This window comes from Camarhynchus parvulus, chromosome 4 (assembly GCF_901933205.1).
Source record: "Camarhynchus parvulus chromosome 4, STF_HiC, whole genome shotgun sequence".
Classification (NCBI taxonomy): Eukaryota; Metazoa; Chordata; class Aves; order Passeriformes; family Thraupidae; genus Camarhynchus; species Camarhynchus parvulus.
Window position 1 is genome coordinate 7,337,554 of NC_044574.1, and position 23,615 is coordinate 7,361,168.

The 23,615-nt window shown below is 37.9% G+C and overlaps 1 protein-coding gene across 5 annotated transcripts in view; it reads left to right on the forward strand.

Moving 5' to 3' along the window:
- MAEA (macrophage erythroblast attacher) overlaps window positions 1-23,615 on the forward strand; it is a 49,241-nt gene that overhangs the window by 17,302 nt on the left and 8,324 nt on the right. For 4 of the 5 annotated variants that reach the window (XM_030947172.1, XM_030947171.1, XM_030947170.1 and 1 more), the window contains 4 exons: window positions 423-605; window positions 4,071-4,274; window positions 17,168-17,290; window positions 20,227-20,303. In XM_030947172.1, the coding sequence (XP_030803032.1) occupies window positions 498-605; window positions 4,071-4,274; window positions 17,168-17,290; window positions 20,227-20,303 (512 nt within the window). In that variant the 5' untranslated portion in view covers window positions 423-497. Of the gene's footprint in view, window positions 1-422; window positions 606-4,070; window positions 4,275-17,167; window positions 17,291-18,137; window positions 18,252-20,226; window positions 20,304-23,615 lie in introns of all 5 variants that reach the window. The other variant, XM_030947174.1, reaches the window with a different exon arrangement.

Sequence of the window (23,615 nt, forward strand, 5' to 3'; positions counted from 1 at the left end):
TATGAATTAGTGAAGAGAAGAAATGTAAAATTAGAAAGTCAGGGTCTGAAGGGTGATCTCTTAGTTGTGGTTTAATTTGTAGCTTTCCTTTTGTACAAATTTGTCTTTATATTCTGTTGTCCCTGGATTGTTTCCATCAGTGCTTCCTACAGCCAAAGCAGGATAGGGGAACCTGGTATCAGACAAGAAAATGCAGCATTTTTCCTGTTGTTTTTTCATAATTTTTGAAGTGTGAGCTCCTTGCTGAGAGAACTTAAATGAGGGTTTTAATATGGGAACTCAAGTTCAGTCAATGACCTCCAGTCCCCTGGAACCAATGTTCTCTTTGGGCTGCATCAGATGAAATCATCAGTCTTTCTAAGCTCTAGAGGAGCTGACTTTTTAAATACAGAAATCCTAATGACTTGCTATTTCTGCTCCAGGTGCCATATGAAACACTGAACAAACGATTTCGAGCTGCCCAGAAGAACATAGATCGGGAGACCAGCCACGTGACCATGGTGGTGGCGGAGCTGGAGAAGACGCTCAGCAGTTGTCCCGCTGTGGACTCTGTTGTCAGTCTCCTGGATGGAGTTGTTGAAAAACTCAGCGTTCTGAAACGCAAGGTGGGTGCTGTTCCACCTTCAGTGCTGTGCTGTTTGCTTGGATTTTCTTTTCAAGACACCAGGCATTACTGAATCTTTAAAAGCCTTGGAATGCACTGTGAAACTTTGCTTCACTGTGCTTCGGAAACACGATTTGGTGGTCCTTGTCGAAGTATAACAAACTTCTGTTGAGAGGTAAAATTAATAGATATTTGTCATCCTGAAAAGGACTTTCTTTACTAACAGAAAAGAAATAGTAGCAAAATGAGTTGATTTAAATCAATTCCTGCTTGTCTGATGGAAAGGTTTGTGTAATTGAATAAATTTAATACTGGAATAGCAAAACAGGTAGAAGATGAAGCTGAAAAATGGGAAATTCCCAGTGCAGGAATAGTTGTATGCAATGTTGAGACTTCTCTGCAGAAGAAAGTGCAAGTTGGCCTGGATTGTTACTTGAGAATTTTTTATAAACACTCAACTTGCAATTTGAAAGATTCCCAGGGAACATTAAGAGCCTTTTAAACAAAATTTGGCAGGATAACCTGCTTCTAGCTGTTAAACTTGAACAAAATACATCCAGCCTTTCATGCCTTTACCACATCTTTCTTAGAAAAAGATGTATATGTTCTCAGAAAAAGTATAAGCCATCCTTATTTTGGATGGGAATATTACTCATCCCTAGAGTCATCAGAGCACTTACTTGAAACAAGTCTTGCAGAAAAATGGAAATAGCTCTGTCGCCTGACTTGAGAGCAGTGCGTCTCCAAAAATAAATAGATGAAACATAAAAGCAGAGTCATTTCATTGAAACTTAAATGAAATAACCAACAGATATAGATCTTGTGACAGTATTATGTGAAGCATCAAAATACCTTGGAGGTTTGCAACATGAAAATAACGCTGTCATATGTGTTGATTTGGGGTTTTCTGCTTGAACAACTTAGCTAGGTGTTGAAAAGCTGTTCTGCAGAAGGCTTGATAAATTAATTGCTCTTTTCATCCTTGGCTTGTGAGACTTAAAGAGGTCTTAAAGGATATGTGTTCTTCACTTCTCTGTTACTTACAGAAAAATAGGAGCTATTTCTGACAGAGGTGTTGTATGTTGCTGGTAGGTGGGTAGTAATGATGTGGAGGAGTAAAAGTTATTTACTTGTTAAAGCTTTGCTGACTGTGGGGGTGTGTCTGAAGGCATTGCTGAGTGTTTTGGGTGCAAAGCTCCATTTTAGTTTAATTGCTCATTTGTTTTTGACTGCCTGAAAGACTCTGGGGAATCTTATAGCTACTCAGAAAGAACAAAAGGCCAAAAAATTATTTAACAGTAAAAGTCCTCTGAAATACAAAGGTCTTGTTTCTGCTCCAAACCCTCAACTCCCAACTGTCTTCTCCATAATCTCTGCCCCGAGCAAAATTATTGTTTTCTTTAGGGCCTTCAGCCCCATGTGGGATCTCTGTTGCCTCCTGTGTTTAGACAAGGATCTCATGAACTGCTGAGATGGCCATAATAGAATTGGATGGTTCCTTTCTTTAACACCTTAGTCACTCTTAAAAGAGAGCTTTAAAACACAGCAGGTTTCTTAGGTTCTGAAAATGATCATAGGGAAACCTAGGCCTTTGTGTTCTCCCTTTTGTATCCTGTTTAATATGCTTGTTCCCTCAAGTTCTGTTAATATCCAGCAGGGTAAGTCCAGATAGACTTGCTTCAGAGGGTTTTGAAAAGAATCTGCAGCCTTTCTAAACATACTAGAAGGATCAAGAAACAAGCAAGAGCTGTATAGATCCAGATACAAAGCCATATAAGAAGAGCCTTGTGGAAGCAGAAGGGGTCTAACCTTTGAGCCTGGCTGCCTCGAGTTCTTAGTTGTATTGAGAATATTTCTCAAGGTTGCCTTCACATCTGATAATACTGCAGATATCTAAAAAGTGAAAGGGTGTTTTGTCTTGAGTTAGTATTTGCCTGCTGAATAGGAAGAGACCCAGTTTATAACTCAAACAAAATACTTGTCACCAAATTCTGTTACAAAATAAAGCTAAAGTCAGCAGCACAAGTAACTCCCAACTTCAGTAATAAAAATAACTTGTGCTACAGATGTTTACATGGATGTTAAGAGACTCTTGTATAGTGACTAGTGTTTCAGATACTTGAATTTGGTATCAAGGGCCAGATCAGAGTCAGGCTTAATTGGGGGGAAGAGGGGAATAAGCTCGGTGAGCTTTCCTTGCAAGTTTTCTCTCATTTCACTTTGCTGTTCAAATACTGATCCTTCCAGAGGAAGTCTGTCTATGGGCAGGCATGGTAAATGCAATTAGAGCCAACCTGTGCTTCCAGAGCTGGAGCTGTACCGTGTATGATACTACAGTTTGAGTTCTGGAAAGGTCTCTGTGTCAGCATGGAGTGCAGAGTGGGCTGCCAAAAGCCTACCAGGTTCTTCCAGCTGCCAGAGCTGTGCAGTCATTCAAACACAAGCCAGCAAGTTTAAAGTCACCACAGGGCAATCTAACTTGCAGTTGCATCAGCAGTGATATATTGCAGATGGGAAAGGTACTAACCATCCTCTGCTGGTTTGCCTTTACCTTAGCAGGCACATTAAAGTTCTGCCAGCTTTCTGGAGTTCTGTAGCCTGACCTGGCCCAGAGTTGTCACATGCTGTGTACTGAGTCAGCTGGCTTGGAATGATGGCTCTAAGGTTGAAGGAAAGCAACTGAGCTGAGTGTTTTGGTTTTAATTAAAAATATTGTGGCAATACCTTGAGGGATTGGTGGGTATTTTTTTTGCTGGGTATGCCAATATGTTGGTTTAAAATCATCCATCTAGTTCCTCTGGACAAATGTGTTTTCCTAAGTAAAGCTCCTTAACAAGGGATGCACGTTCCCACAGTAGCAGAGTTATATATAAAATAATACCAGTTTAACAAAACTGATGATTTTGAAAAACTGCTTTTAGATCCTTGAATTACAGGTGCCAAGAGGCCAACCATTTGTATAATTTCCATTATTGCATGACTGATTAAAATGGCTCCAGTGTATTAGAAGTAATGTGGGTATACTCTGCATCACTCCTGAGTAGAACTAATCCAGCAGGACAGCTGCTGGAGGAAGAAGCCATGCATAGGTTAGAGGTGGAAATTTTGCTTTTCAACTGTTTGGATCAGATGACTGCGAACCTTCACAAAGCTCTTTGCAGGCTATTACAGCAATTGCTGCCATAGTTGATACATTTCTGGTTTTGGATGAACTGCAAATTAAGCAGAAAAATGTATATATTCATAGTGTCAAATAGATCAAAACTTACTTCTGTGCAAGAATATCTCAGAACTGGACCAGCCATGCAGAAGCTTATGCACTGCCATAGGAAATATTTCTAAACAAAAGAAACACCACTGGGAGTAGCTATATAACATATAAAGAATGCTTACAAACAATTACTGTGTTTGGCTTTAAAAGGAAGTTGAAAACATGCAGCTCTTACTGTTGGCTTTTCCTTTTCAGGCCGTGGAGTCCATCCAGGCTGAAGATGAGAGTGCCAAGCTGTGCAAGCGCAGGATTGAGCACCTGAAGGAGCACAGCAGTGACCAGCCGGCTGCTGCCAACATGTGGAAGAAGAAGCGCATGGATCGCATGATGGTGGAACATCTCCTGCGCTGTGGCTACTACAACACAGCTGTGAAACTGGCCAGACAAAGTGGCATCGAGGTGGGTGCCACTGTGGACTAGCTTACTCACAAAATGGTAGTAAAAAGGAAGTTGGAAAATGAGAACAAGCTGCTTAACCTCATGGCAGTTATTTTTATGTATTGGTGTGCCTTCCTGGCTAATGTTTATCCTTTAATCTTTTTGGGCTTGAGCTTGTTCTCCTTACTTGGTATAAATTGTGTTTTAATGTATTAAGTAAGTCAAAATTGAAGGCATCATTTTTAGTCACAAATTAAATGCTTTTAGATAAACACCTTTCCCTGTTACAACTCAGATTAATTCTCAAATGTCATACAAAATTTCTTGTTAGAGGCCTTTAGGCTGCTGATTAAGCAGGTGGTGGAGCTTCCCATCTGTCTAGGCCCACTCAGCTGATACGTGTAGGTGACCAGACTGAGCAGAACAGCATTTGCTGATTGCAGGAACAACTGTTCTATTGTATCATCCTGCTGTTTAATGCACTGAGAGGAAGGCTGGCTTTTACTTGGGAAAAAAAAAATTGATGCAATTTGGGTTTTTTAGTAGCCATTATATCTTGCATGATCCTAAGAACATTTTGCTGGTTTGCTTGATTCACCATTTTGTGATTGTTGCTTTCCTTTTCACTGGTTAGCTACTTGGTTTTGCTTGGGCTGACAGTGGATTATGAAGTGTTTGCAGTTTGTATACTTTGGTGTAGCTATTTTGTGCAGACCAGTGAATCCTGATTGTGTCTCTGACAACCACGAGGACATGAAAACTGATTTTTTAATAATTTGCTTTTTGTCTAGAGAAATCATGTTTTGCAGATTTTAGGTAGCCTTTGCTATTTGATCCTGAGTGATCCTTGAATCTTGTTTTGATATTCCTGATTCCAGAAGGTATGCAATTATTCTAGTTAAAATCTTATAAAGATGCCGAAAGTTGAATTCTATTACATAACTTATGTACTTTGCCTTTCTTAGGTGGAGTAGTTGAACACATCTCTCTCACTTTGTTGGGGGAAAAAAGATATTTTTTTTACTGATGTCAAATTAGAGCATATGTACTTGTTCTTTGTCATGTAACAGGGACCTATTTGTCATGTGTCTCGTATTCCTTGGCTGCTTTACTGTCTAATCCTGTTCAGCCAGCAGCATTTCAGTAAATGCCAAATAGGAAATAGCATGTAGAGGCTGAATAGAAGTGAGAGGGGAAGTGGGTTACAAAGTATTAATAGGAAATAGTCCTGAAAAAAATCAACTGAAGAGACTGTTGTGCCTCATTATTAGTAGCCCGTGCATGTGAGTCAGAAATACCCAAGGCAATTAGCTGGGATAACTGCAGCTTGACTGGTCAGCAGCTCTCCCACTTCTGGTAGATGTTTCCCTCTGTTTTGAGCAGGAGCTCATCTCTGCTGAATCATCATGTTACTGCACCTACTAGGTCTGCTGAAAAAGCACTATGGAAATATTTTCACTTTCCTAGCAAGCTCTGTTATGCCTGATTAAGTAATGCTCAGCTTTGGTTTGGACATGAGTGTGGAAGTCTTTGTGACATACTGCAAGACCCTGTGGTGAAAGCATCATACTTGAATCTTTTCATTTTGTTTGTTGAATAGAAAATTTTGTGTTGAAAAGCAAGTTTTAAACAAGATGATTTACCTTCTGCCTGCAAGCCTAACTCTTTAATTTGCATAACATCAGAGTAATAACACAGAACATAGTTGCATGTTGAATGCACTGAGGCCTTTTTTGTTCTGGTTCGCTCAAATTATGCATTTTAGTCAGTGTTGTGGTTTGTTTTGGCTTAATGAAGATAAGGCTTCCCTCAGTTTGCCTGCTTTGCACTTGGTCTAACTGTATGGCAATCTTTGTGAACAGCTTTTACAGAGTATGGTACTGGGACTGGTTTGTTACACAGAATTTGTGGTTTTGTTGGTTTAATAAGACAGCAGCTTTGTTTCTTTTTGTTCCTTTCTTGCTAAAGGATGTGAACATTGAAATGTTCTTTAGGGCTTACTAATCTAACTTTGCTCTAGAGATTACAAAATACTACGTTATTCTCTCATCTCAAGTAATCTTTGTTTACTGTGGTCTCACCTGGCATTTTGATTAATGTCCTCACCACCACTCTTGTCTTGATTTTGTTACCACTGGGTAGACATTATACCCTAAGTAAGAACCTGAAAAAAGGACTGTTATTGTTCAGCTTGTCCAGCAGCCAGAGGTGAGGCTTGTGGACAAGTTAAGCATGGCCCAGTGATGTTCTCTTGTGGCAAAGACAGTTGAACAGCACTCTGGGTTGCACTGGGATAAGCAGCAGCAGCAGAAGGGAGGTCATCCAGCTCCTCTACTCACCACTGGTTAGACCCAGTGGAGTGCTGTACCCAGTTCTGGGCTCCCCAGCAGACACAAGGACCTGTGGAGTCTCCCTGTACTTGGAGATGCTCAAAATAAGACTGGAATGGGAAAGATTCCCAAGTAACCTGTTAGAGGTGACCCTGCTTTGAGCAGGGAGACTGCTCAAGTTCCAGAGATCTGAACCTCAACCATTCTGTGATTCTGTTCCTCTGATTGTGGGGTAAATGGCTGAGGTGCCTTTGCTGCTCTTTGGGAAGGCTGAAGGAAGCAGCTTTTTCAGTTCAGTTGTAGCTTGGGGATCCCAATTAAACACTTTCCAGTAGCTGTTAGACCAGTCTTGGGAGCAAGTCTCAGCCTGCCTGATTGAAGTTTCTTGTGTGGCTCCTGAATGTGAGAGACCTGCAGAACTGCCAAGGTGCTTCATGGGTGAAGCAGGTCAGAAAGGATTCTGCTTCAGTGACCAAAGGGAAACCATTACATCATCCCAATGTTTGAGCAAACTGTCTGCTGTGTGCTATTGGCAAAGATTAACTGTGTGCCATAGTGTACAATTCTAGTAGTTCTTGATGGTCTGTGACAAATTTTAGGCTATTTTCTAAATTAATTACCTCCATAGGAATGATAGGCTATAAAATCTTGTAATAGAAGCTAAGTGCTTAAAACCCATGATTATAAACTAGGGAGCAAACAGAATGGAAAGCAATGCTGGATGTAAAAAATTATAGGGAAATTTTAAATATCAGAGTTAAGAACTTCCTCAAGTAAGGAATAACTTTGGGCATAATGCATTTATACAGCATAAAGTTATGGCAATAAAAGAAATACATTCCAAACATTAAATATTTGTAATATGCCTTTAAAGAAAAGTAATGCTGCTCGGGAAAGTAAACCAGAATGTGACTAAGATTAAAATAAAAGCTGACAGTCAAAAAAAGAAGTGTTTGTGCCAAAGTAAATATGAGGTAGAGGGGATTCTATTGTGGACTTTTTTCTTGATATCTTCTGGCTCCATAATGATCTGAAAAACAGTTTGGGTTGAAGATACAAACCAGATGTTATGGGGTTTTTTGTTGCATATGAATAAAACTCATCAGTATAGGCTTATTAGAATAAATACAATCAAAATAAGGTCATTATTGCAGTATAATGCCACATCAATATAAAATGCCTATTTTCATCTGCAGATTCATATTTTCAGCTAGCTGGCAAGGTTGTCTGTTAACTTCAACTTTGTTATTTCATATTCTGCTATACTGCTATCTCATTTCTGTGCCATTAATTGATATGCAAATCTAGTTTAGGAAGAGTGGTGTTCCAGTAGGAAGTTGGTTTCTGTTTGTAGATAAATTTTATAATTAAGCTATGTATGTGGTACTTAGCCTACTGTTTCTGGAGGGTGGTGGGGTTTAAAATGGTATTTGTTTTTCCAGCCCTTTCCTTAATAGGCTAGGAAGCAAAAATAAACATGTAAAGTGTCTTTACATTCTTTGCTTAATTATGTATAGCTGTAGTGATTTTTGCCTGTAGGATTGAAAAGAAACCCAGATTCTGAAGCTTCCAGTCTGCCTTATCATATGCTGTAAATCCTCTTTCCATCTTTGCTTAGCTTATTTTAGTAAAAGAATGTATCTCCTTGCCTTACTGCTCAAGCTGTACAAAAGCTGTACAAGCGGCAATGTTTTTTCTGTGAAGGATAGAATAAATTCTTGGTGTGTTGGGGCAGGGAGCAAATTATTCAAAAATCTGTAATCCACTGAGGAACAGAAGAGTTTCTGCACCCTGGGCAGGGTGGGCAGTGACACTGTAATGTGGGCAGTTAAATGCTTGAGTTGAAAAAACTCTTAAATAGCTTAAAAGTTGTTAATTTCACCTTAAATCAGGGATTGTGTATATCAATTAAAATTCTGCCAATTAATCTTCTTAGATCCGTAATTAAGTACATGCATCATCCCTCAAGAAACTTAATTAGCCCTTTGCATTCATACCACAGTGTGCTTGTTGCTTTGAGAGCTGAGGGGTGGGGGAAAATGAGTATTCCATTGACTTGAGGAGTTTTGTCCAGACATATGACCATTGTCAACACTGACTGGTATTAGAAGGGCTTCTTGACACTTCAAGTATTGACAATTGACACAGTCCCAAAAAGATAATAATTTTCTTGGAGTGGGAGTTCAGGTCTCCAGTTATTGTCAGTGGTTTCCTTCCTGACCAGAACTTCTGCATCTGTGGTGATGGTTATTCACTGGAGAATATCAAAACAGGGCACATACTAAAACGCCATTCTAAAAGTATTTGTCTTTCAAAGTAGTAATTACATTTATTTTAAAAAATTAATTTTGTTTAAATAAAGAATAGTAATCATTGGAAAAACTGATTATCTTCCATTCTTCTCTCCCTCCTGTTTGGTTCAGTTAGTCTTTTTTACTGCATCATTGCAGCTTCAGTTTCTGTAAAACTTTTTGGACGGATTAGCCTCACTAGAAAAGATATCCGCTACAAATTCAAGCGTGTTCCACTCTCTTAATTTTCTTACAGAAAGCTGTGAAATCTTATTTGATGTCCTATGGTATAAGAGAAACTTGAATTCTTAAAGTCAAGCGTCATGGCTTTTGATCAAGTATCTGATCTCTTCTTTTTCCTATTCTATATCAGTGTTCCTTTTTTTAAGCCCAAAGCTGAATGTTCTTTCCTTGCTTTAGAAAAGTGTTCCTCAGTACTGTGATATGGATCCTTCAGCTGACACCTCAGTAGAATGCTGCTGAAGGATTTCTGTCTGCTACAGGGCAAAATCTTCCTGAAGCTGCTCTTTTTGAAGTAATCCATTCCCTGAATAACTGTTTCTACTTGATAACTCTCTCAGAAAATGGGAGATGGAAAACAACCTGCACATTTGAGAATCACAAAAAGGAGCAGTATTAAGTCTTAACTCAAAAAGTTAAAAGCTGAATAAACACATTTTTTAACAATCATACAAATGTACCTTTAGAAATCCTCCTTGTTAAGATGCATAGTCTGAGAATGGCTTGTAGGCAAACACACATGTATGTATTAAAGTAATTAATCAGAACACATTTATATTCATAACAATTCAATTTCAAATAGGTAAATAATATTCATCATAATGCTTGAATGTGTTATTTACTTTGCTCTCATGCAGAACATAGCCAAGCTGACTTTCCACATGCAGGCTGAATGGTAAAAGGTGTCTTTTGCCAGGAGCTATTTGTGTTCCTCTCCTGTGACTTGCTGTTCCCACACTAGAGATGTTACAGGAAAATTCTGTATGAAGGAACTCCTAAACTGGCATAACTGATTTAAAGGTGCCAGGATTTACCTTGTACTGCTTGGAGTTACCTGCAGTACCAGGCTATAGAGAGCAGCTTGGAAACTCCTTTAAATGTGTTTTGGCTGTACCTAGTGTAGGCATGGCAACTTTGAGTAGAGTGGTATAATGAATGTCTGGGTGTGTTCATCTGAATTTCAAAGTGCTGCAATTCCTGCACAGCCTTACATCTGCAGTTTGTCTCAAGCATCTTGAGGAATTAGAATTATGTAAATGTGGAATAGTCAAGATCGAAGCAGAATAACAAACTTCCTCATTACAAATCATTTGACACTTCAAAAGCCAACAACGTGAATTGTGCTGTGATGTTGAACATCTTGTTTTTTTCAGTTCATTTAGACAAAGTGGGTTACCTGTAGTGTATCATAAGTGAGCTAATTTGTTACAAAATAGTTGCTCTGGAAGGCTGGTGATGCAAGAAAAATTCTTGAATTGAAATTTTATCTAAATGGGGGAATGATGTTCTCACCTGGAGATTACCCAGGAGTAGAAGAGGTTTGGGTTCAGTTATGCCTCTTACTGTCCTTTCTTCCTGCCAGACATTCCTTCAAAGTATAAATCTTACCTCACATTTAACACTTGCTCCTACTGCTACATTAGATTACAGGATAGTGTTTTGTTAGAGAATGTGTGTAGCTGCTAAGACAGACTGATCCTGCATGGACAAAAGCTGCAGGGCTTGTGCTCCACTAGGTGCCTTTCCTCTGCTAGAAGAAGCTATGGCAGAAAATGAAGCACTTTTTTTTCTGCCCAATGATGCATCTTAAGCTCTAGAGGCTTTGTCACACTACTGTAGTGTAGTCATTTATTACTGTACTTAGCATGGTATAATATGCTGATGGGTAAAGGTGCAGCCATTTGCTGAGCTACAAAAATTGCTGAGGCAGGAGCAGAGGATGCATTGGGAAAACAGATTGCTAATAACCAACCTCAGTGCTTGCTCCAACTCTGAGGCTCTTCCAAGCAGCTTGTGTCCTTTAGTGAAAGGAGGTGGATGAACACTCCTTTGTGCTTGGCTCTGGAGCAGCCAGTGCCAGGATATGGATAGTTTTGGTGACCACATTTTAGAGAGCTGTCGGAAAAACTGGATGGAGGGACAGGATGACTGGAAAATATTATGGGTGGGTGCTTTGGGTATGTGTGAGAGCAGAGGTCAAATACCAAGGAGTTTTGTAATCTAGTCAGAAAAATTGAAGTTGGACACAGGTTTAGAACATGAATGAATCACTAGAACTAATTAACAAAAGTACCAGTATCCTCGATAATGTTTTACAAAGACTGTGCTCTTCTGATAGATGCTAAGTGTAAGATCCTGGGATCCTTCAAAAACAGCCAGGCAGAACTAAAAGGTTGGTGCTATGCTGAGGGTATGGAAGATGCTCTCATGTTAAAGCTTGGCTGTACACCATGGGCACTGTGTTTATTTTATAGACAAAAACATTTCTGGCTCTTCTGTTGATGAATCTGTGGTTTGGCTGTCTGTTTTTGCATTTGTCCCCAAAAACTAGCTCTGCAGCTGCCTTTGATAGGACATTGTGTCAGTTACTCTCTTTAGTTTCTCTCTAATCCTGTTAATCTGAGTAATATTATAACACTTAATAGTAGGTTAATGATCTTCAGACAATGTTATTTTATGAGCAGAGAGTAAGGAGGCCCCTTACTGTTAATTTGTGCCCATCTTTAACTGGTCTTCAGTAATTGTGGTGTTGTTGTACTGTCACCACCTATGCCATTATTTTCTTAATTTGTGTCTTCCCTTCAATGTTAGTGCAAGTTCATACATACCCTGGGTTGGCTTTGAAGAAACTGTTACTCCAGCAGCCTTTTATTCCCGCCCTTGTATAGGGGCAGAGGAATTGGATTGTGGTCCTAATTCCTGTTACTGCCATCACAACCACCTGCACTGTCCCCTTCTTCACCTGCACCTGATTTTTGCTTCCTGCACTTGTTTTCAAGTAGACAGTGTGACTGTGTTGTTCTCCAGGCTTCCTGCTCCTGCCCAGTGATGCCTCTTTTGCTGTTTCCCACTGTGGAAATACACTGATCTCTTCTTTCCCAGCTGCTCCTGTGGTCTTACCTTGCAACTCCTTGTGTTTGCCTTCTCCCTGAGTTGTGTAACAGCAATCACTGCCTGACATGATGCCTGCATTTGCTGTGTGTTCATCACAGGGGAAATTTTAACAAATGAATATATTAATACAGAAGACTAAATTGACATCTTCGTTTGTACCAGTTCATTAGTGCATTTCTATTTCACTTCCATAGAACTAAATTGTACTGAAGGTTGTGTTGCTGTGGAGAGTATGAGAGTAGTCATTAAAAGCTTAACACAGCTTTTTCTGAAGTTGTTGTTTGAGTGATCTAAGTGTTTATTGTATTTCATATACAAGTAGTTTACCATGCTGCTGAACACTGAAGTGCATCAGCAAAGGCTTTTTTATGAGGATAGTGCTCTTATGCATGTAATGTGTATAGATAGATAGTCAATCTTACTAAAGCTGTTATTGGTACATACTCTTGGCAATGAGCCACTGATAGCTTGAGGCATACTGGCCTATTTTCAATTTCATATTGATGCTAGTAAGCAATTAAAAATAAACAATTTGCATTTTTGAAAAAATACATAAACAGCATCTTATGATATTATGAATTGCGTATTTTGTACAACAAATAGCCTATTTTATGATGCTCTTTTCCACCGAGGAAACTTACTTTTCTACAAAATGCTACCTTTTCTCACTGAATCAGATCTTTTATTTTGTCTTGTTTAAGCCTAACATTTCTTTTTTGATTAATTAATCTTGTTTTGAAAATAGCTTATAGGAGATTTGAAAATATCAAGTATTGGGTGTTCTGGTACCCATTTCTGGTTGGTTTTGAGCCCTGTTAAAGATTCACATTTCTAATGGGAAATATTTTGGGACTTATATTAATACATTAATGTTCATATGAATTAGAAGAGATTTTATCACACATTCCTTCTGATAGCTTTCCAGACTTGTGACTGGAGATCTCATAAAATAAAAGTACTTCAGCTCATGTGCATAGTGAAGACCACTGGAGAGGAATGACTTGACCTGATTGCTCCAAATTTTAAAATGTTACATAAAACTCCTCATGTGAACACTACATGAATTTCTGTAGTTATTTTACTACTGCAGAAAAGATGTTATTGTTCTTCTTAAGTAATTTCACATATGATCTCATGCGATGTTGCTATTTTTGTTGCATCTGGTGCTGAAAATTCTGAGCAGCTTTCCTGGTGAATTTAGAGCCACACATGTAGAGCTCTATTTTTTTTTCCAGCTCGCTGAATTCTCTTAATTGTGCAGAGTCTAAAGTTACAGCCTTTGTTTGGCTTTAAATTCAGTTTAAATTCACATTTTTATATATATTTGCCAGTTTGGTTCACAACTTTATAATAGATGTAGCTGTGTTTAATTTTAAATTCATGTGAAGCTTATATATCTGTCAGTTAAACCAAATTACCTAACTGCCTTTATACATACCTTCTCATTATTTCACAGCTATTATTCCTCACAATATTTTTGTGAATCACTTTTTCTTTTCTGTGACACAACCACATAAATTCATTAAGTTCTGGGCCCCATTTTCTTTGTTCTCTGAGTTTTGGTGTTTCAGAGTAGTGTTCATTTTTGCTGCAGTCTTTTTCTCCAGTGAGGACAGGCCCTGCTGAGGAGGGCACCGTGGCAAGGAGTGAGCTGCCCTGAGAGCTCAGCCCATGAGTGCTCAGCCCATCAGCTCCTGCTCACGCTCAGCAGAGAGTCCAGAAGCTGTTCAGAGGAGGGGATGTGCTTAAACATGCTTGGGATGTTCCTACTGAGAACCCGTCTGAGCAAATGGGATCCAGCTTTTATGTTGGCCAGGAGTATGTATCTAGTAATCATCATCATAAAGGCATCCTCATTCTTCATAGTATTTTATACCTAATAATTGGAGTTCTGTGCAGAATCATAGGGTTGGTAACCTCCCTCCCTGGAGGCACTTGCAGCTTAAAAAGAAGCAGTGATATTTTAAAAGCTATATATATGTAAATCAGGCAGAGCACAGGGTGATGGATAGCTGTATTCTTGTTTAAATAAGTATCTCTGCTTTCACTAAAGTGACTTCAGCCTTCATGTGCAGTTTTCTCTAATAATAAATGTCTTTCTCTGGAGTTTTCACTGTTGTAATGGAATTAAATAGTTCTTTTATGATAAACTTTACCCAGTGTTGAGATAGTTACCCTTCTAAAACCTGGTTAGTGACTGTTGTATAAAAGGGAAAGTTAGTTCACTTTAGTCCAATACCATTTTTTTAGAGCAAAAATTATAAAATCCATGTGGCATTTCCTGGTTTGTACTGTGCTCTCCCCTTGAGTGTCTGGATAATTGTTGCTAATACTTAATGGAGTGTATTCTGCTCCTTGAGACATTTGAGGCTGTTTTTTGGTACAGTTGTAAAATTAAGTGAAAGTTTCATGTATATAAGTCTTCCTGCCCAACCTCAGGTATTGTGTATTTGTAATCAAGTGATTTAGGCAAAGTTCTGACAAGCACAGGAGGCTGGAAAGTCTGTGCTAAGAGTTATGGTTTGAAATAATCATTGGTGTGGGGTAAGGTTCTCCTTAGTTCTGCAGCACTGGCAGGAAAGTATTGCAGCCCCCCTTTCAGTGTGAAAGCTGAAAGTGTGAAATGAAAGGAGATGTAACTGTTGTAAAGAGGGTAATTAAAGAGTTTAGAATTCCTTTTTAGTTTATATACAAGTCAGAAAACATTTGCAGTGGTGCTGAATACTGTGTCATTTCAAAGGAGAGTGTGTGGCAACAGATTTCTTGCTTCTGCTTTTCCTGCACCTGCAAAATCAAGTGGCAGTATTTCTCTAAAATTGTGTATTTACATTTACTTAATTTTATATGTAAATTATATAAGAGAGGCACTTTGTAGCAGCCTGTGAAATCTTAATCCTGTTTTGAGAGCTGAGAAAGACAATGTAGACAATGTTTCTGTATGGTCTGCAGCCTGTACATCTTGGAATTGCAGAAGGCTATCCAGGATTGGGGTTTTAACAGGGATTATTTTGACTGGAACATGAGACACTTGTTACAAATGCTAAACTGGTTCCTGGCCATCCAAGATGAGGCAGACAAGTTGTACTTCTGATTGGTCTGTGTAGCAGAGCTGTGCTAGTTTTGATAAATCCTCTGGTATTCCTTTCTTCTGTTTCCTTAGTCCTAGCTCAGGAAGAAGCACCAAGAGCAGGTACTACCAGGAAAGATAGGAAAGTATGATTGGATTAAAAAAAATAACCTGTGTGGCATGTGGGGTTTTTAAAGGTTTATTGCCTAATTGTATCTTAGTATTTTTGTAGTAATCAGTCTGCATGATTAAGACTTCTAACTACTTCTAATGAAATGCAAAAGCTATTCCTGTCTCTACAAAAGGGTTTCTTAATGCCCTTTTATATTGTTCCTTAACTTTCTATCAAGTCAACAGAGAAGAAAATCCTATTTATTGGTGCAATTTAAATGTAATTGTTGGTTCTGAAAGAAACTCTTCTAATTTAAAATGTTCTCTTCTGTTTTCTGGATACATACTGCCTATTTAATAGAGAAGTCTGCCAAGCTTTGACTTCTTTTGGCAGCCATGAATCTAATTAGCATTTCTGTTACACAGAACCTGATTAATTTTAAATTTTCAAATGCAATGTAGAAATTCTCTTTATTTAAGAGTTTTGTCTGTCTCAGCAGCAATTGCAGTCTTTTTGCTCATAGTAGAGGGCTGCTGTACCAACACCTGATGGATAAATACAGAGAGCTGGGATTCTCTCACCAGCTCATGGGCTTATAACAAATTCTGCCCTTATGCTTCTTTTTTTTTTTTTTAATAAAGCTTAAACTATAAAAAGATTAAACCAGTGTTTTGTTTCTGCTTAGCACACCCAGCCCTTCTTTGATGTAAAAGCAAATGCTTTTGTTTTAATTTGGTGTAAAAGCAAATGCTGTTCACTGAGAGAGCACATAGCTCAAACAAGCTTGAGGAGATGCATGGAGATGTTATTGTTTGTAACTTAAATGGAATTGTCTTCCCACTCAGCAACTGTATGGAAGGCAAGCAGGATGATTAATATGACTGCATTATGTGTTAAGCTACTTACACACATGAGTTGATGGGCAAGAGGTTTTTATATGGTCACCTTATCATGCACAGGGGACTAATGCACTTTCCTTCCACTTGAGAAGGAAGTCATGAGAACTTCAGACCACCAAAAAGATGATTCTCGTGTTCTTGTAGGAGTACTTTAAAAATACTGTTGTGGAATGGGTTGGCATTCTTTCAGTTTATTTGCCAACACATTGATAAAATAGATTTTTGTTTTTCTAACCCTAAGGGTATAGGAAGAATCCATTAAAGTCCAGTCTCAGTGTTGTTCTGTAAACTTGTAGCTGTCTGAATTCTGAGCTCAGTCTGACTTACCTGGATTTGATACCAGTAGAGCTGCAGGAGGCCATTTATTCTTTTGATGGTAAATGGTTTTGTTGGTTATACAACCTATAAAATAAATGTTAATGTTTTGGTTTTAGAATTCAAGTAATGAGAGAAAGATTTAGTAAAAGTTGCAAGTTCTGCTGCACTTTAGAAATACATGTGGTTTGTTTAAATTTCTGTAAATAACCATTCTGATAACCCTAATATGATTTAGTTCACTTCCCAGTAGAATTAGACTTCCTGTATTTATAAGGAGAAGCTGGCTAATGAAATGCCAGATGTGAATGTGATATATAGCTGATGCTAGTTCTGGTTTTCAGCTTTTTCTCTTGCAAGGTAGAACTTCTAAGATTAAGTATATTCAGCTGTCCTGATAGATTAAAATGGCATCTATTTCTGAGAGTGGTTTTGCTCACTAGAGCTGTGGTAATATTTGTGATATAAAGCATGTCAATTATATAAAAGTCTGCAAGACTCCAGGTTTAATCTTTTTTTTTTCTTTTTTTTTTTGTTTTGTTTTAGTTCTGTTATGTAACTAGACTCAGAGAACTGTTGTCACTATCAGAACATTCCAGTCCATGGAAATATCCTGTAATGTCTTTTTGCAAAGTAAATTCTAAAATCCAGAAGTCTTGAGAACAAAGTCTTTTGTATCTCTGTATTCCAGCTGAGTTGAAGAATTGCTGTGTAAAGTATAAGTACAATTTAACAACACCTTCCTTCTTTTTTTGTTTTTTGAAGGATTTGGTAAATATTGAGATGTTTTTGACTGCTAAAGAAGTGGAAGAGTCATTGGAAAGACAAGAGACTATGACTTGTTTGGCTTGGTGTCATGACAACAAATCCAGACTCAGAAAAATGAAGGTATGAAAATGCAACATGTTCACATTTTGCTTCATCTGTTGTCTAAACTACTTGGATGCTGGATGTGGTCAGTATGTTTTAAATTACAGGTCTTGTATAAAAGTAAGGACAGTAAGTATTAAATGTTCTTAAAAGGCATAGGTAGTTGGAGCTAAACAGGCTCACAGATGTCAGAGCTGGAAGTGAGTGATAGGTCATCTTCTGGATTCAGTGTTGTCTCAACAAATTATGCTCAAATAAAATACAATACTCAGTTGGGTTTAGTGTAATCTGAAAACAAAGGCAGGAATATGTAGTGCCTTGATGCATGTAGACTTAAATTAATAACTCTGTGCATCCTGGTGAGACTTTAACTCAATTTATACGTGAAGGTGTCTTAAGAATTAAATTAATTGGTAATCTCTGCTCTCAGGTTTAAAATTTCTGAGAGAAATTTCATGCAGATTTTAGTCTTAGTAATTTTGTAACTCTTGAATATAAGAAGACAGAACTTTAGAGTAAAGAATTCACTTGCTGTGAGAAAATACAAAAACAAAAGCTGGAATCTAATCAAGCAATAAACACAAAAAGTCTTCCTCAAGCCATCGAGTACCATGAGCTGAACATACTGTGTACTTGTTGCTATGCAGTCCACTTAAATTTCCTTGTCTCTTAAATTATGCATTTCAAAACATGCTGTAATCTTTTATAGGGCTTGCAGAAATCTGTTTTTAACTGATATTAACCAAAATCCTTGCCTCCCTTAAAGAAGTTTTTATCTTATTTTTTTAAACTAAGTGCTTTCTTTAACCAAAAATGTTTGAGTGCACTTAACAATAAGCAAGGAGTGACATTCTCTGTCAGTCAGGGGGGCCAAACTGAGAACGAGCTGAAGACGGGATGCAAAAGTCAATTGGCCAGTGATTACTCTAGAGAAAATTATGGTCTTGTTATGGAAACCATTAAAGGAAAACCAGAATTGGTATGTAAACCATATTGCATAATTATACTGCTAAAAAAATCCCCCTTGTGTAATCTTAAAATGTTAAGTAATACAGGAAATATAATCTGAACGTCTTACTTTTTCAACACCAATTTTCAACAAGCAGTAAATAAGGAAGACTCTTCCCCATCCTCTTTTTAAAAAACAAAGTACAGCAAAAATTATTTCTGCAAGCCCTATACTTTTTTTCTTTTTTTTTTTTTTAACCAAACAAAAACCAAAGCTAAGGTTGTGAGAGATCAGAGTTGGAAGAAGAGAAATTACTATGCTTCTTTCTGAAACACAAACGTTTCTGCTGCTTCTAGTTGCTTAGCTACTCATCACTGTTCATGTTCTAAAGTCCCAACCACCACCTACCTGAACACAAGCCTTATCTAAAACCTAAACTGTTTGGTGGCCTGGGAAAGCAATCATGTAATCTTTATAGATGTGAGCTATCTGAAATCTTGTGAAGAGCTGCTGTGGGATTGTTTGAAGGTACACAGAGTTGGAATATGCATCATCTGATTGTCTAGGACTCCCTGCTTCTAGTTACACTTGTCTGCAGAACCCCTGGGGCCATTGGCTTGCACCTTACTTGAAAATTCATTTGTTTGACTTGTGAGTTTTGCTATGGAAACGTCCTAGCAAAAGAGGAAGCCCTGGGATTTAGTATCATTAACAATTAAAAAGCTTGATCAGATTTTTAGTAGAAACAGGCTTATTTAAAATTCTAGATAAGGAGTTTGTGTAGATTTGTTTAACAAGGTATTTTAAGATAGTCCTATTGAAAATCTCAAGAGTAGAAATTTTTATTTTCTGCTAAATCTGGGCTCGAATACAGAAAAATGCATATTTGGAAAATAATTTTTTTCTGTTTCTCAAACGAGTTAGTTTTAACATATGAAAGAATGCATCATTTTTATGTTCAAATTGCTTGTGTTTTAAATCTTAAATAAACAGTTGTTGCAATGTGTGCATTAGTCACCCCAGGCAGCTAACTGATAGAAATTTGGAGTTGCTCAAATTCCTACTGAAGACACTGAGGAATTTTGATGTGTCTGTACTGATGGACAATAAACAAAAGGCAACTATTCATTAGAAACATGGTTGAAGAAAAAACACTCAGCAAGTGGAGTAGAGGAACACAGGGAATAGAGTTCTTTACATGATTCAGAGCACTTTGGGGTTTCATTATTTTCATAAGGTAATAAAACAGTTGACTGTGTCCCTATAAAGAAGCATAGTGATTTGTTCTTTTATGGGGGGAGATCTTTTTCTTTGTAATTCCACATATTCAAAGTTTTTTTATAGATTTTGTGAACTGGTGATGGAATTTGATTTAAAGGGACACTCTCAACTTCGTTAGGCTTCAAATTTTACCTTTTTCCATAAACAGGTAAATGCCACTTGGTTTTCTTGTTTGAGACTTGTTTCCAGCATGGCTTTTAGATGTTTGACGAGAGGAGTGGGATGGAAGCTTGAAGAAAGGGAGGGAGGGTATTGCAGCAACTTAAACTTTGTGCTGGTTTTTGTTAATTCTGGGGTTTTTCAAAAGACATTCAAAGGCTTGTTTCTTCCTTGCAGTCTTCTGGGTAGACCTGTCTAAATTAGCACATAGCCCCAAACTCCTGCTGACTCTACTACTTTAAATTGTGAGAAATTACAAGGAAACTACCTATTACTCTCATTTGTGTCTTAGGTAACAAGGCTTTCAGTCATTAGGAAAAAGTTCATCCCTGCTTAAGTTTTTTAGGAGGCAAGAGGAGGAGGATTTTGTTTGCTTTTATGGAATTCTGTGCTGATCTTGTCTGTAGAGTCAGCATTTCAACTTTTTTGCATGAATGCCTAAAAGCAAGCAAATCAGGTTGCATGTTATTAACACTTTCTTTTTTGTTGTGCACACACAGTCGTTAACAAACCGTGCGGTGCAGCTTTGGCACCATCTAAGACCCTGTCTTGTCTTTAATCTCAGAGCTGTCTGGAGTTCAGCCTAAGGATTCAGGAGTTCATTGAACTCATTCGACAGAACAAGAGACTGGATGCTGTGAGGTATGAAATTAGGATGCTTTCCAAACAATTTTCTTAACAAGATGGTATTATGCTTCATTAGAAACATGTGATTATTGTTGCAACACCCAGAAGCCCTGTAAAGCCTTAAGGGTCTCCCCTGGTATTGTCATCAGTCTTTGGATTTAAGCTGGGCTTGGGCTTTTTTTAAAGACAAAGTGTCATTCCACAGATGCACCTTCTTAAAGAATTGATGTTGTCCCTGAAATTCTGTCTTCTTATTCTTCAAAATCAAGGTTTAGAAAATGAACCTGTTTTAAAAATGAAATGGATTTTCTGGTGGCATATAGTGTAACATATAAATATAAATTCAGCCTTAACTAATTTTCAAGAGGTACAGCTGGATTCTCATGGCAATTCACTACAGTTTTAATTACCAGAAATACTAAAAGGTTAATGAGAACTTCATCTAAAAGCTTTAACATTTCAATTTTGACTGATTCTGCTTTGCTGTCTTAATTAAATTTTTTGTTCTGCAAGTTACCTGCAAGGCCATGTTCACCCCCTGTATTGATGCCTAATTTAGACTTCTATATGATTGTGGGTGGGAGAGGGATGAGCTGTGTTAGGTTTTCCTCACTCCATTCTTCTGGCTCCAAATGAGGAAACCAACTCAATATCTATTTTCACCTGTTCTGAAGTAGTTCAGTGGGGAGTACAGAGAGAAAGCAACAATACCCAGTGGGGTTGTGAATCAGTGACAGAAGTGCAGTCACACCTCAGCACTGCCTGACTTAACCACAAGAGAGTTTTTCTGACAATGCTTTCAGTACCAGAACATGAAGCAATTTATACATCCAAGTTAATGGTCCTGATTGAAGGTGGAATAATGTTCCAGGATAACACAGGAAACTAGTCCTGCTGAAATAAGTAGAATTTTGATACTGGGACAAAGAAATGCATTGATAATTTGATAAGCAATGACCTTGCCAGCAGCAAAGAATGGTGCAGGTGGCAGAGCTACTGGAGCTTATATGTGCACAAAGGAGGGAGAACTCTCAGCAGGTTCTGTTTTGTAAGAATATTTAAACCTAAAGAGAGGTGAGAAGTTCATGGCCCAACCTGAAGCTTTGCTGATAAATCCTGATAAGAACACTGTTGCCCCATAATATTTCTGTGTTAAGGAAATTGTAAGTTCTGCTGTCTTTAAACCCAAACTAGGTACTTCAGAAACTGAAACTTGCAGAGCTGATTTTTTGGTCAGAGCAGCACAGAGGTACAGAAAACTACCATAATGTATTCACAGACTGAAAACATTCTAGCATATTCCCAAATCTAGATGGAGAAGCTTTCCTGCAGGGCAGAGTTTTAGGGTTATTTTCAGGGTTTATTTTTAATTTCATTTAGATGCGTGGCTTGCTTTGAGCTAATATCATTCCTACTTTGCCCTACTTGCACGTAAATCATCTTTGCTCTGGTCCCAGCCAATGCAAATGTGCAATCTGATAAATTCCAGCTAATTTTAATGTTAATAATTAAAACCAAACATAATTAAATACAAAACCTACAAGCTAGCATCTAGATATGTGCACTTACCCTTTGATAGAACTATCAAATCCTAAGGAATTGTCAAGTACTTAAGAAAAGGATGAAAGAGACTCAACTCCATTATCTGTCTTCTGAAGCCCATGGTGCTCTTTATACCAAATGAATACTGTGCCTTTAGCTTTATTCTCAGTTTGTTTCTTTGCCAAGTGTGCAGTCATGCATCTTAACAATGGGTAGTCCATGCTCTAAAAACTATTTTCTTTGAGCTACAGCTTTCTTATGTGGCTAGGAAACCCGCAGGCAGGCACAGAGCTGGAATAAGGAAATAGGCTGAGAATTGGCACAAAGCAGATAAGGTCCTTCTGTATTTTATTGTTACTGGATATTTGTTTCCCTCTCATCCCTTTTCCACATCAGAAGTGGTAAAATTTGCAAGCTGTCAGCCCTCAAGAGGACACAGTATGTTTTGTGTGGAATAACCTGTCTGAGGTTTACAACCTAAAGCTCCTGTCTATATGCCAAACAAGGCCTCCATACTGGGTGCTGTTGGGGTGAAGTGTGTATATTCCATGTACCTGCTGAAATTCAGGGTTGACGTACATTTTATACTTGGCAATTATAGATGCCACTCATGGCAATGCTGCTTTAACTACATAATCAATTGTAAAAGGAAAAGGAGCTATGGAAGTCTTTCTGTATCTTAATTTACTCCTTTCTAGGAGGATGAGTTTTGATTATTTTGTGCATTACGACTTCAGCATCTCAATGCTTCCTTTCAATAACATGGCTTAAAAACTCTAAGTTTTTACCATTGCATTCTACTTTGTTTCAAAGTAAATAAGTAATGAATAAGGGAGTACCTTTGAGGAGGTGTGGCATAAATCTCATTGCTTCTAGCAAACCCTTGCAACTTGTGGTTTTATTAGCTTGCTTCTGTTAAGTGCCTGCAGCAGGATTCTTTCAGTATTTTGTCTGTGGTGCAATAAATAGGTCAGGCATCCATTAGAAAGCAGAGAAAGAGGCTGTTTACCAAGGAGTTTCCTGTATGAGTGGAACTGGGGGAACTGACATTTTGTTGAAACGCAGCTGGTGTTTAAATAAGTTTGAAAGCTTTTGCTGCCTGCTGAGAACCTCTGAAGTGACATTGCTTTTACATTAAAATTGATGTGAACTTTAAAATTATACATCTTATTTAATAAGTGTAGCTTTTTAGAATTAGTACAAACAGACTTTCTTCTAAGGTACCTTATCAGAGTAGCCTTGAAAGTGCAAGTTTCAAGAATGTAAAAAACTGTTCTTGAATACAAACAGTAAATCTCTTAACCTTAAATATAACACAGTTTTTTGCCTAGTATCATTAGCCTTTAACTCTCAGTCTCTAGGGCTTTTTTGTCAAATTTGTACCTACTAAAGTAACAATGAATGACTGATGACACCAATTTCACACTTTCGGAGCTCTCACTAATTTCATTCTGGGAAATCTGACAGCATTTTGATATTTTGCTCTTATGCAATGCCAGAGATACACAAAGTTCTCAGCTAAAATCTTAACAAAACATCATGTGCACTTCTTGTTCTGGAAATACAAAGGACAAAAAGGAGTAAATAATAGCTGATGGAGGGCAAAGTTAGGAAAAAAATGGCTACAGTCTATCATTTTAGTCAACTTCCTTCCTACAAGGATGAATGAACACTTTATTATTTTAGTGAGGTGCAGTCAAACAGGGGTATAAATGTACTTTTGAGCCATTTGAGTATAAATTCTGCTGATTGTCATAAGGGTCCCAGATAAAGGCATTCAGGCAT